Here is a 13,633-nt window from a genome sequence, read left to right as displayed (position 1 = left end):
TTGTTTTCCTTACATCGCTACTGATATCCCTAGATGCTTTGGCTTTGAGCACGGAGATGGCGTCCTCCTTGATCTGATAGCCTTTGGCTTTCTGGTCATCCCAAGCACTGGTGTACAATTTCTGCATAGGATCATTTTGGAAATGGTGAAAAAACGCAACATTTCAGAATATTCGAGGGTGCCCGTAGAATTGAACCATACGTTGCTGATGTTCATCGCGTTTGCTTTGGCCAGCTCTGCGGCTGGAGTGCCCAACGGAAGAAGGAAGTTGGTCTTTTCATTCTCCCACAGCTCTTTGTATTTTCTCTGTTGAAAAACAAAGTCTTTAGTATTTATTTTAAAGCCATCAGAAACTCTTTCTTTCGGCGACTCACATCGCTGAGGTTGTCTGAATTTTGCTTAGACAGGACGATCGAGGGTAAGTCCACCACGCTGGTGAACTTGACCGAGCTGGCAGGTTGGCGATAGAGTCGCTCGTTGAGGATTTTCTGCGCCTTCCTGGCTTTGACGACGTCCACCGATTCGTGAGGAGACCATCCGCAACCCTTCAGCCATTCCAGATCGCTTTTGTACACAGCCTGGAAGATACGATTTTATAAGGAACACGTACTTCCTTCTTTAGTCTTCGTTTTTAGATGTTTATAATGCCCTGCTTTCTGGACTCCCCAAAAAGAAGATCATCTGAAGCAGCACGCGTGTTAACGCAGGACGGAAGGTGGGATTACATTTTGCCATTGTTAAAATTGTGGCATTGCGGGCATATTATCATTCTAGGATGTCAGTAGATGTTAGTAGAAGGGGGATTTTTCTTATAATTCATTGAAAGGTTTCAAATAGCATTTAGCTGTCTGAAACGTGTTATATAAATGCATTTGGATTTGGATTCAAGTGTTGTCACACATAGCACAAAAAGGTTCTTAGCTGTGTGCTAAAAACGTACAAGCTCTGTATCTGAATTCCTTTCAATAAAAGCTATCACAGAAGTTATGGGATGGACGTCACGTCAACTGATTGCTCACATCGCTCTGGAGATCGTAGACCTTCCTGGCCTGGACCACGTCGTTGGAGTCGGGCAGGCAGGTCCACTGGTGGAGATAAGTGCGGTAGTTGAAGTCGTTGACTTGAATCTGGCACTTCTTGGCCAGTTCCAGGCTCAGCATATCCACGGGCAGGTTGAACTTGGTCTTGGACTTGTTGAAGTCTTTCTTGTAGATGTTGTCACTGGCAATCATTCCGGCGTTGGCGGCCAGCATAATCAAAGGATCCTCTTCGACGTTGCGAGCCCCGATGTGGTGGCCGCGCTGTCGGCGGTATCCGGTCTTGTACTTGTACTGAAATTGCAAAGTGGAATTAAGGTGACGTGAGCCTTACCCTGGTCCTCAAATGCCCTAATTCTTGCAATGGGAAGCAGACAAACTCCAGGCTGAACGAGGAGCTTAAGACTTACATCACTTATGATATCTCGAGAGGCTTTGGCTGCCACAATGGAAATGGCGTCTTTGGGAAGCAGGTAGCCGCTTTTGATAAGTTCCATGTATCCTTCACGGTAATGAGCCTGTATGAAGAAAGGGGGGGGGGGGGTCAAACAATTATGCACACGACTCAATAGAAGTTAAAGCTGTGTTACCGGACTGGAGTTGAGCTTATTCTGTTTGGACAGGATGATCTCGGGCGTGTCGGGCATGATGTGAATGTTGGTTTTGTCGTTCTCCCACGCGGAAATGTACGCTTTCTGCAAATAACAAGGAAAATTGGATTCCGCTGAAAAAATGTCATAAAAGGCCGGTACGCGGTCCCTACCTTGTCCATGATTTGGGCGTTGGCCATAGCCAAGGCGAAGGGCATGTCGCAGGTCTTGGCCGTGTATTTGAAGTTGCTGGGAGGTTGGCGATAGAGCCTCTCGCTCAAGATATCCGAGGCTCTCTTTGCTTTCTCCACATCCGGCGAGCCAATGGGCACCCAGCCACTGCCTCTGATCCATTCCATGTCTGATTTGTACACGGCCTACAAAGGGGATAGCGTACTTTTTGTAGTTTTACGGTAAAGTTAGTCAATTACACTGGTACTGCGTGATCAAAGTCATGAAGGAGAGCTTTAAGGCTTAAATCCAATTTACACATAAGTAACACCTACTGAATATGGTTTTGTTATGTTTTTATCTGGGTTACTGGGGGTTAGGAGCTAAATTATCATAGGTTTCTATCTGAGGTTAAGTAGAGTAGCCAAAAATTGGACTCAAGTACTGTCACTTCAGAAGAATATGACTCAGGAAGTTAAAAGTAGCCATTCAAAACATTACTTGAGTCAAAGTAAAAAAGTACTAGGTGAAAAAAACTACTCCAGTACTGAGTAACTGTAGCAACGGCTTATTTATTGATTTTTTGGTTTAAAAACGAGCTTTTAATCAGACCTTTAAATCATTGAAGTCTATCCAGTCAACAATAAATGACAAGTCTTTGTGCTTAGTTTGTTTCGGTGGAAATAGTTATATGTGAGGCACAGTGACTGTATATTCACTGCTCACAGAGTGCAGTAAAAAAAAAACAAGTGCGTAACCCTTTTTACAAACGCCACCTGATGGTGGGTCACTGGTCAAATGTAAATAAAAGAAAGGAGGTCTTGTTGTGGAATAATGAAGTCGGAGCTTATCGACATAATGAGGACACATTTGTTTGGACAAGAAAATCCAGGCTTGTTTCTCTCGAGTTTAAATGTCAGCGAAGCTGTCAGGAATTTGGCAGGGTCACAGCGACTTTTGATGAGAAATATAAGGACGATTGCAAAAACACTGTCAATTCTTGGAAACATGCGGCCAGTAAGAGAAATACAACACGTGATATGGCTGACGTGATGTTTTTGCTCCGGAGGATATACGAAAGCTGATTGTCTCTTAGACGAATGAGAACGCTGACGAATATCAATAAACGACGTCTAATTCTCCCTCAAACTTCTCTGCTCTTTGTGGATATTTCAGGGGCGAGGCAATACGGTCTGCTCCGAAAGTCTCTGACAAAATAAATACGCCCTAGCAGAAACAGACAGACGTGCACTTACGTGGAAGGGATTTAAGTAACAGCTTCAATGTGGCCTAATGTAGCGGAGTAAGAGTACAGTTTCTTCTTCATAAATCTACTCAACTATAAGTGAAAAGTATAGCGATTTAAGAATACTCCCGGGAGTACAAAATGTCCCAAAATGTACTCGAGTAAATGTAACCTGTTACTACCCACCTCTGGTTTCTGTCCTCCTCTATACGGCTATTTGAGGTCCCCCACCTCAGAATGGATTAATGTTGTATCCCTGGGTTTATCGTGTTCTCTTTTATTTCTAAAACTTTTTAGGACTACTCACATCACTCTGCAGGTTATACACTTTCCTGGCCTGGACCACATCGTTGGAGTCCGGCAAACAGGTCCAGTTATGCAGGTGAGTTCTGTAGTTGAAGTCGTTGACTTGGATTTGGCACTTCTTGGCTAGTTCCAGGCTCAGCATGTCCACCGGCAGGTGGAAACTGGTCTTGGACTTGTTGAAATCCTTCTTGTAGAGGTTGTCGCTGGCAATGTTCCCGGAGTTGAGGGCCAGCATGATGAGAGGATCGTCACGGATACTCAGAGCTCCGATGTGGTGGCCCACCTGCTTGCGGTACCCGGTCTTGTACTTGTACTGTTGTAAAGAGGGGGGAAAGGGGTTAAAAAAAAAAGCCAAACGAATGAATGACAATTCACACGTCCGACAGTGCTAGTTTTCAGCCAATCAGAACGCCGGGCAGACGACAGCCCGTGGCTCCCGAATGAGGTCGGCCATCTTTGTATGACAAACGATGCACGTGTAATCCACACGCGTGTAGTGTTTTGTATCAAAGTGGTTCGACGGTGCGTCTGGGCGATTGCAGCGTCGTTTAGAGCTATCAGGAACGATTGCTTGTTGGCGATAGGAATGAGTGGAGAAGTGTTGTAAAAGGATAGTGGGATGTTTGGACGCGTTCTAAGGGACGGGCAGAGCACCCGTAGGATGCGGCAGGGGTAAACCAGTGAAAGCTGTCGAACCCTGTGTTGTCACCCTGACCCGAGTGACACGGCCGCTTTTTCGTGTCCGGTTTCATCCGGAGGGACGAAAGCATGACCGACTCGGGTGCCGAGGTGCTTCACTTGTTTGGGTGTTTGGGCATTTGGCTTGGCCATGGTCCCCCAAAATATTTTGTGTGTTTTTTGCTATTGTTTATCCCTTTTTATTTTCTTTGTTATTGTATGTGTTTGTCTTGCTGTCGGTCATCGCTCTTGAGGGATATAACCAAGGTAGAAAGATAGATAGGAACTATCGGTAGGGGTGAGCTTTGTCCCTATTCCCCAGCCAAAAACTAATCTGGAGACATGTTTGCAGCCTTACATTCAACTTAATGTGCAACCGATTGATGGGAAGCAGAACGATTTATATATATCATACAACCAGCCCCTGTTTAAATTCCTTCTTTTACAGAAACACGCTATTTCTTTATAACAAAGCCTCATGAAGGTCTGTTAGAAAGGACAACAATAAAGCGTACATACCCTGTTTTACATTTGCAGTAAATGTTTGAGTAGTATTTGTGGAGTGACACGACTGGATAGGACAAGGAATGAGGAACTAAGGAGAAGAACTGCTGTGGTGAGGGAGCTTGCTCAGAGGGTTGATGAAAATGTTCTGAGATGGTTTAAACATATGAAAGGATGGATGAAGGCCGTTTGACTAAAAGAGCATGTAAGCATTACATAGCTTGGTGGTGGGAAATAGATTGAGAGGAAGGCCCAAATAGGGTTGGATGGATGGGGTGAAGGGTACTCTGGATGTGAGGTGGGTTTATTTCATGGATGCAAGAGTGTGCGCTAGGCAAAGGATAGTTAAGAATGACTGATGGACGCATATGATGCAGAGGGGGTAAACCAGTGTATGCTGTCAGGCCTCTCTGCTGATGAAGGGTAAAATGGCACATCGTCTCAGCCCTTATTGTACTGCGGGTGGATTGTTAGGTGCCAGGTTAGGAAGAGCGAAGGGGGAATGAATGTGTGGTAAATGTGAGTGTGTCCTCGACCCTAGCCAGCTCCCACTAGAGGGATATTGCTTTGGTATATAGTTAGACATTTGCATTAAGAGTCCCTAACAGCTTAAAAAAAAAAATCACCAGATCACTATCATTTTGCATCCATCCTTACAAGGTTAGCATCTTTGGACACCTCTATGCCATGAATATAACTCGAAATATAATCATTAAGAGCCTTTTCTACTGTCTTTTGAGATAAGTTTGCATCATAAGTAAGAAATGATACGGCTATGCCATCAGTCGCTCGCTGTTATCGTTTCCGTCGCTCTATTTGCTCCGCTTGTGGTACGGGGATACACAACGGGGGGCTTGGGGCACTCTGTCGGACGTACGAATTCGATAGTTTCTGCTTACTTACGTCGCTGATGATTTCTCTGGCGTTTTTGGCAGCTCTGATGGAAACCGCATCCGGTTTCATCACGTAGCCTTGTCGGAACATTTCTAGGACGGCTTCCTTGTACACTTTCTGAAGAGGGGGAACAAACAACATTTATTTCTTTAGAAACTATGTTCAGGAAAAAAAGTGTTTGATATTTTGAAAAAGAAATCAGTGGAACTTACCTGGCTGAGATTGTAAGCGTTGGCTCTGGAAAGTAGAATCTCTGGCATATCTGCGCCGACGTGGTTCTTCACTTTTTCGGCCTCCCAAGCAGAAATGTAATATTTCTGGAACGGTGATAAGAACATTTTTGAACGTTTTGGGGGATTTGTTTTTCTTCTGCTTTTCCGACACTGTAGATTGTCGTTCTGTTTTTAATATCGGACACCAGCAAAGTAGATTGCTTAGGATGTCAGAGTTGTTTGTCATTTTGGCTCACTGGTGGTCATCAGTTTGAGTATTATTGAGCACTGTTGTTCTTTATTTTGACTATCGTGCGCTGCAGACGGTGGCGTCACCAGACGTGTGTCTCAGGAGGGGGGAATATCAAATGCACAGGGGGGGGGGCACACCACTCATAAAAATGTATGTTCAACATCACCGAGAGCAGCTGACTTCAGGTTTCATGATTTCAACCAATAGACAGCCAGCTCCCTTCGAGACGCCCTTTTCCCCCTTGATGATTAGTTAACATGCAATTTTTTTCCGTTATAATTATTATTGATTAAAAACATAGATAATGAAAAAACATTATTGATTCATTTTATACATAATGTTACATTATTGATAATAAACTGATCAAGGGGCCCCAAAACTGTCTTTTTCCCTTTTTCTTCTCATTTGTTTCTTTTTTTCCACCCTTCTTATTATTTTGTTCATTTCCCCTATTTATCTTTTTACTTATTTTGTTTCATATTTCCTGCATCTACTTTTCTTTGGGTGGGCAGAGCGTATCTGTGGGTAGGCACTTCCCACCCCTACCCCCCTCTGGTAACGCCATCATTGTCATTATTGGCCAATCGTATTGCTGTTCTACGATATCCCACACTCTTTAGGGCTGATCTGCTTTTTGTAACCTAGAAAACTTCATAAAAAGAAAGGCCTCAGGGGAACAGGTTGGAATTTTTGTCATTAAATTCAATCTTTGAAATTTTCAACAGTCCTCTCCTGTTCTCCTGCAAGCTAAAAATGAGTAGATGACTTATCTACTTCATCTGAGTGTCTACTTAACTATGAACTCATCAAACAGTAATTAAAAGAGTGACTGAAAATGTGATAAAAGAAAGGGGACAGGGAAGGACCTTTAGAACAGGTTGGACTTTTTGCATCTTGAGGGTTTCTTACGGCCCTCTCCGTTGTCCTAGCGAGCTCAAAATTCATTGAGATCTTCTCTTCTTAATTTGAGTGTCTACTTAACTATGGTAACTAAGATTACAGAAAACCTCTTGCCGTGATGAAGAAAAACAAAGCCTACCTTGTTCATGTTTTCGGCGTTTGCCTTGGCAAGGACCATGGGTATGGAGGACATGTCAATGGTGTGCTTCAGGGCGTCTAGCTTCTGCCTGTAAAGGCGCTCGCTCAGGATTTTGCCGGCGTGCTTGGCTTTCTTGACATCCAGCGAGCCGATGGGGACCCATCCCACTCCTACGATCTCATCCAAGTCGGCTTTGTAGACGGCCTGACGGGATGAAAGGGAATTGACGTGAGATGCTCAATCTTTGAGCATTTTTCAACCGAAACAGATTTTCATAGACTGTAGTCTAGGGCTGCAACATACCATTATTTTTCTGATCGACGAATCAAATTTCTATTTTCCTCCTCTTTAATCAAATATTGAAGTTTTGGACAGAAAACAATAATATAAAGAAATGAATAAAGAAATAGTTTTATATTATAAAATACTTTTTTGTGCACTATCAAAACAAATAAATACAATTGAATCGTGCACAAAACAACAGAATATTTTATAATATAAAACTATAAAAACATAGCTACAAATAAATACAAATGAATCGTGCACAAAACAACAGAATATTTTTCAATATAAAACAAAAAAACAAATACAAAAAAATACAAATGAATCGTGCACAAAACAACAGAATATTTTATAATATAAAACTATAAAAACATAGATATAAATAAATACAAATGAATCATGCACAAAACAACAGAATATTTTGAAATATAAAACAAAAAACCAAATACAAAAAAATACAAATGAATCGTGCACAAAACAACAGAATATTTTATAATATAAAACTATAAAAACATAGATATAAATAAATACAAATGAATCGTGCACAAAACAACAGAATATTTTGAAATATAAAACAAAAAAACAAATACAAAAAAATACAAATGAATCGTGCACAAAACAACAGAATATTTTATAATATAAAACTATAAAAACATAGATATAAATAAATACAAATGAATCGTGCACAAAACAACAGAATATTTTGAAATATAAAACCATAAAAAAATCCAAGTGATTGTCAAATAACATGCCAATAAACAAAAATATATACAACTATATGCTATACACCTGGAAATATGGAGGATACTCCTTCCTGCCAACGTATCCAAAGATCATATATTTGGACTTATTATCCCCCAAAAAAGTGAGAGATATTTTATCCACAAAAGAATATCTACAAAAATGTAATTTTTCTAAATGTTGTCAAAAAATGTTGTTGTTTTTTTGCTTGATTCCTTCAATATGATAAACATTCCCTATATAAAAATGAAATAAAATATGCTTAAGAATCTGCCCTTTGTTTAGCGTTAAACATGTCATTATTATTCTTTTTTCTTCTTTTTACTTCATTGATATGATTATTTTCTGAAGTTTTTTCCTCTGTACTTGTGCAGTGCTTTCTTTTCCCTTGAAAATCCGACAGTCAAATATTACAAAGTTGAAACTTTCATGCTAATTTTGTTTGTAACGATGCAATGTTCAATACAGATAAAAGTAAGATCACTTTTTTTTTAAATAAAAAACGGTCTTGGCTCGTTTTGCCAGACCAAAGTGGTACTACAACTCAACAGTGTCAACGGAATGGCGTGTGTTTTATTTTGCATCGATTAAACGGACTTAGTAGCTCATAAATTACGTGATACAACAAACTAATGATCTAATCAGTTGCTGACGCACTTGACAATCGATTTTGTCGATGAGTTGTTGCAGCCCTACTTACGTCGCTCTGCAGATCGTAGGCCTTCCTGGCCTGCACCACGTCACTGGAATCGGGCAGGCAGGTCCACTCGTGCAAGCGAGTTCTGTAGTTGAAGTCGTTGACTTGGATCTGGCACTTCTTGGCCAGTTCCAGGCTCAGCATGTCCACGGGAAGGTGGAATCTGGTCTTGGACTGGTTGAAATCCTTTTTGTAGAGATTTTCGCTGGCGATCTTGGCCGAGTTGAGGGCCAGCATGATCAGGGGGTCGTCTTTGATGCTGCGAGCCCCGATGTGGTGGCCCACTTGTTGCCGGTATCCGGTTTTGTATTTGTACTGAAAGAATCAGGAAAGAAAAGATTCGTTTTTTTTTTTTTGTTCTTTAAAATACAATACAATCTCCAGGATACAAAATCTTTACAGATTTTCTTTTCAACCCCTCCTGTCTGTTATTGGTTTGCGTGACGGCATCCAGACAATGCCGATATCCTATTGACAGTATTACCTCCCACAATGCCTTTCTCTTCATTGAGTTCTGGACCTCGTGTGCTTCAAGACTAATAAAATACAAATTACGAATCACAACCCTTGCTAAGTTGCATGGCGGACGATCCGGACTATTATTATTATTAATAATAATAAGAGGATTGGAGCAAGGAAATGTCCTTCCTTGCAAGACAAAGTTTTAAAATATAAAACTTTATAACTATATATGAATAATTCTTCCGCTGTCTACTCTTCCCCTTTGCATCCACCCTCTCATTTATACGAACAGCTTGAGTTACATGTACAAAATTTCCTTGTTCCTTGACATGTAGAATATAACGTTTTATCACCATTTTCTTGCATATTACACATAACAAGTACTCTCTATATACCATCTTATTACTGAATGTTTTTATCTGGAGCTTATTACCATGGGTTTCTATCCCCTGCTATGCGTCAATTTCCCTTTGCGATCCCCATCTCAGAACAGAAAACTGGGGTAGTGCGTGGCCCCCCTTTTCAAGAACTCTACTCTCCGGGAGTATGGCGTACGTATACCGCACATTCTTATCAGGGCTGTGCTGTCCTTGTATGCCCGGTTCCGTAGTTTGGTTCGCATTGCAGGCAGTAAATCGGATTCGTTTTCAGTGGGAGTTCACAGATTCCAAAGGAACTGAGCAGAAACAAACAAAGCTCTCGATTTACCGGTCGATCTACGTTCCAACCCTCACCTATGGTCGTGAAGTGTGGGTCATGACCCAAAGAACAGATAAAAGATACTGAAATGGGTTTACTCTGCAGGATGGCGCTTAGAGATAAGGTGAGAAGCTAGGGCCTCCAGGAGGGACTCAGGGTAGAGCAGCTGCTCTTTTGTATTGAGAGGAGCCAGTTGAGATGGCTCGGGCATCTGATAAAGAAGCCTTCTGGATCGCTTCCCTCCCTCCCACCGGCAGGAGGCCCCGGGGATGAACCAGGACATGCTGGCGAGATTCTCAAGGCTCTAGGCTGGCCCGGGAACACCTCAGGTTGAATGAAGTGGCTGGGAATAGGGAGGTCTGGGCTTCCCCCTGCCACCCCACCCCAGATAAGCGGAAGAAATGGATGGATGGCGGAGTCCCCACCTCAGAATAGATTCATCTCCTATCCCTGGGGTCCACCGCTATGACCTGCGTTATTCATTTTTTCCTTCTTGCGAGTGTTCTCTTCTACAAATGTCACTTACATCACTGACAATATCCCGTGAGGCCTTGGCACTCTTCACAGAAACGGCATCCGGTGGCAGGAAATAACCCTTTTTGATGTCGGCTTCATAACCTTGCCTGTAGTGTTTCTGTTGGAAAAAACGCACACAAATGAATATGAAAGACAATAGGACTAAAACATGCTGGGCATAGTGACGCTAACCCTGCTCATGTTGATGGCATTCTGTTGAGAGAGGAAGATCTCCGGAGTATCGGGGTTGATGTGGATATTTGTTTTGTCTTTCTCCCACGCTTCGATGTAGAGTCGCTGGAAAAATATGACAAAAAGGTTTTCGCTCAAATCTCGCCGTCGCTTTTTCGATGAGAGAGATTTCTACCTTGTTCATGTTCAAAGCGTTATTCTTGGCGAGTTCAAAGTTCATCGCGTCGACGGGGCTGCTGAAAGGAATTTTGCTAGGCGGTTGGCGGTACTTTCTCTCGCTCAGGATCTCCGCAGCCTTCTTGGCCTTTTCCACCTCGACGGAGCCGTCCGGGGACCAGCCCAGACCCTGGAGCCACTTCAGGTCTCCCTTGTAGACGGCCTATGGAGCGCGAGGAAAGGACATGAGGACAAAAAGCAAAGGAGGAGGTCTTTTGAAGGTCACCGGATCTATGCTCACATCACTCTGCAAGTCGTAGGCATGTCTGGCTTGGCGGACATCGTTGGAGTCGGGCAGGCAGGTCCAGTTGTGCAGGCGGTGGATGTAGTTGGCGTGGTTGACCTGGATTTGGTTCTTCTTGGCGAGCTCGAAGGCCAGCATGTCAACGGGGAGGTTGAACTTGGTCTTGGACTTGTTGAAGTCCTTCTTGTAGAGGAAGTCGCTGGCGATTTTGGCCGAGTTAAGAGCCAACATGAGGAGGGGATCGTCCTGGATACTGAGGGCCCCGATGTGGTGGCCTACTTGCTTTCGGTATCCTGTCTTGTACTTGTACTAGGAGAGAAATAGAGCTTGATTACAGTCAGATAATTATAATGTGTCACTGAGTATGTTCTCACTATCGCAATATTAGTTTCATTATTTGATCATAACATTTTTACTTTGATAATGGCATTATTCATTTGGTTGTTATAAAGGCACATCATTTTTATCCATACATTTCAATGAAGTATTAACTTGCTGTATTCATATGAATGTATCTTTTCATTGCAGGAATTTTTCCAGAGATGGTCTTCCGATGCCTCAAACTTATCATACAACCTTAAAGATTCAGCTGTGTGCAGTTTTTAATCTCTTGTACACGGAGTTATTCTTTTTGCCTTGTCATGTGAGTTCTAAGTTCCGATTGTCGGTTCGAGATTCACGTTCCATTTTTTTTGCAAATTTTCCTCGATAAGAGAGGGGCTGAAACATTCTTGCGTACCTTTTGGAAAGAGAATACTCTCCTGAACATCTGGCCCAGAGTGCACTCTGTTTTACTTTTATTTTGTGACTTAGTCATTAATGTCCGCAAACGAACTGCTCCCTCCCGAGGTATTATTTCTGTGTCCAAATACCCGGCCCAGGAATTGAACATGCAGCGGGACACGGATTAAAGGACTGCTTTTACTTCAGGTGTTGGAACACAGGTGTGATGGGGCAATTTTTCAGAAAAATACTTACATCACTGGCAATGTCCCTGGATGCCTTGGCCGCTCGAATGGAAATAGCGTCGTTGCGCATGTCATAACCCTTCTTCTTGGCCTCTTCGTTTGCCTGCTTGTACAGTTTCTGGAAAACACAAGTTATTATTAATCGACGTACAGGGGTTTGTAGTCAAGATGCAGCTGTTTACTTACAAGACTGTAGTTGAGATTGTTGGCTTTTGCGAGAACCACGTCCATGGCATCGGGCATGACGTGGATTTTGGTCTTCTCGTTTTCCCAGGCATCAATGTAGGCTTTCTGCAATCAGACATAGCAAAAGGTTTCAACAATAAAAACATAAAAGATATTCATATAAACCTTACAAAGGTCTATTGACAACCCTCGCAACCCTTGAAAATGACTTTTAGCCTGTTTTGTTGCCACATCCCTTGTCCAAATTGTATTGTTTATCATGGATAACATTGAATCCATTTTGGATTACCTGGTTCATGACTTGAGCATTAGCTTTGGCCAGCACCATAGGCATGTCCTCCGTCGAGACCTTGTACTTGTAGTTGCTCGGGGGCTGACGATATTTCTGTTCACTCAAAATGTCACCGGCTTTTTTGACTTTCTCCACATCGAGTGATCCGATGGGGATCCAACCGGTGCCCTGCTGCAGCTTCAAGTCTTCCTTGTAGACATTCTGCTCAGAGCAAAAAGGATTCAGTAGTGTGCCTGAATCGATGAACCGGTATTCATTTCCTTACATCGCTCTGCAGGTCGTAAGCGTGTCTGGCTTGCCGGACATCGTTGGAGTCGGGCAGGCAGGTCCAGTTGTGCAGGCGGTGGATGTAGTTGGTGTGGTTGACCTGCATCTGGTTCTTCTTGGCGAGCTCGAAGGCCAGCATGTCCACTGGAAGGTGGAATCTGGTCTTGGACTTGTTGAAGTCCTTCTTGTAGAGGAAGTCGCTGGCGATTTTGGCCGAGTTGAGAGCCAACATGAGGAGGGGATCGTCATGGATGCTGAGGGCCCCGATGTGGTGGCCCACTTGCTTCCGGTATCCCGTCTTGTACTTGTACTAGGAAAGAAATATATCTCGATTACTTGGAAGAAGAGACAGGGGAAAGAGCCTTAGACATTTGAGGACTCAGGAACAACTGCAACGAAATATCTTTGCCAGATGCTAAGGTCAATGAAACAAGGACTTTAACAGGCACAGAGACAGTTTGTTCCCCATAAAATAAAATAAAATAAAATATGGATGTACATTTGACATTTTGAATTCCCACTTATTCGGAACCCAATAATATAACAATATACCACAATATTTCTTCATCGATCTTTCGGGTCAACCGACGCCTGAGACTCAACACGCCCAAACGGCGACATCTTGTGACGATTTCTACAAAGACTTCAGCTAAGTTAAACGATTCAGCAAAGCTCAAATTTGGTCTTTTAAATATTAGATCGCTTGCTCCTAAAGCTCTTCTTGTTGGTAATCTTATTTGTGATTACAAACTTAACCTGATTGGTCTGTTTGAAACTTGGTTGAGACCGGATGAGTTTTTACCGTTAAATGAGGCTTATTCCCGTACTTTTATTGCAGTGTGTATTTTATGTAGCACTATCTGAATACTCTATACAACACGCTACAGTGGGTATTAGCACGTCACATTGGGTATTTGTATATTGTATTCCTTTTGCTTTAT

At 42.6% G+C, this 13,633-nt stretch overlaps 1 protein-coding gene across 1 annotated transcript in view; it reads right to left on the bottom strand.

The window, feature by feature from the left end:
- Nucleotides 1-13,633, bottom strand: part of neb (nebulin) — a 114,546-nt gene that overhangs the window by 55,491 nt on the left and 45,422 nt on the right. Inside the window, exons 53-72 of the mRNA XM_088352382.1 lie at nt 12,691-13,002; nt 12,423-12,626; nt 12,134-12,238; nt 11,958-12,065; nt 10,977-11,288; nt 10,695-10,898; nt 10,520-10,624; nt 10,338-10,445; nt 8,654-8,965; nt 6,931-7,134; nt 5,639-5,743; nt 5,436-5,543; nt 3,352-3,663; nt 1,801-2,004; nt 1,628-1,732; nt 1,448-1,555; nt 1,020-1,331; nt 375-578; nt 202-306; nt 14-121 (exon numbers count right to left, since the gene is read on the bottom strand). Of these exons, the coding sequence (XP_088208508.1) occupies nt 14-121; nt 202-306; nt 375-578; nt 1,020-1,331; nt 1,448-1,555; nt 1,628-1,732; nt 1,801-2,004; nt 3,352-3,663; nt 5,436-5,543; nt 5,639-5,743; nt 6,931-7,134; nt 8,654-8,965; nt 10,338-10,445; nt 10,520-10,624; nt 10,695-10,898; nt 10,977-11,288; nt 11,958-12,065; nt 12,134-12,238; nt 12,423-12,626; nt 12,691-13,002 (3,645 nt within the window). The remainder of the gene's footprint in view (nt 1-13; nt 122-201; nt 307-374; nt 579-1,019; nt 1,332-1,447; nt 1,556-1,627; nt 1,733-1,800; nt 2,005-3,351; nt 3,664-5,435; nt 5,544-5,638; nt 5,744-6,930; nt 7,135-8,653; nt 8,966-10,337; nt 10,446-10,519; nt 10,625-10,694; nt 10,899-10,976; nt 11,289-11,957; nt 12,066-12,133; nt 12,239-12,422; nt 12,627-12,690; nt 13,003-13,633) is intronic.

The sequence above is a fragment of the Urocampus carinirostris genome, chromosome 14 (genome assembly GCF_059441175.1).
Source record: "Urocampus carinirostris isolate Australia breed hairy pipefish chromosome 14, RoL_Ucar_1.0, whole genome shotgun sequence".
NCBI lineage: Eukaryota > Metazoa > Chordata > Actinopteri > Syngnathiformes > Syngnathidae > Urocampus > Urocampus carinirostris.
Note: the sequence above shows the minus strand (reverse complement) of the source record. Positions and strands in the feature narration are given on the sequence as shown.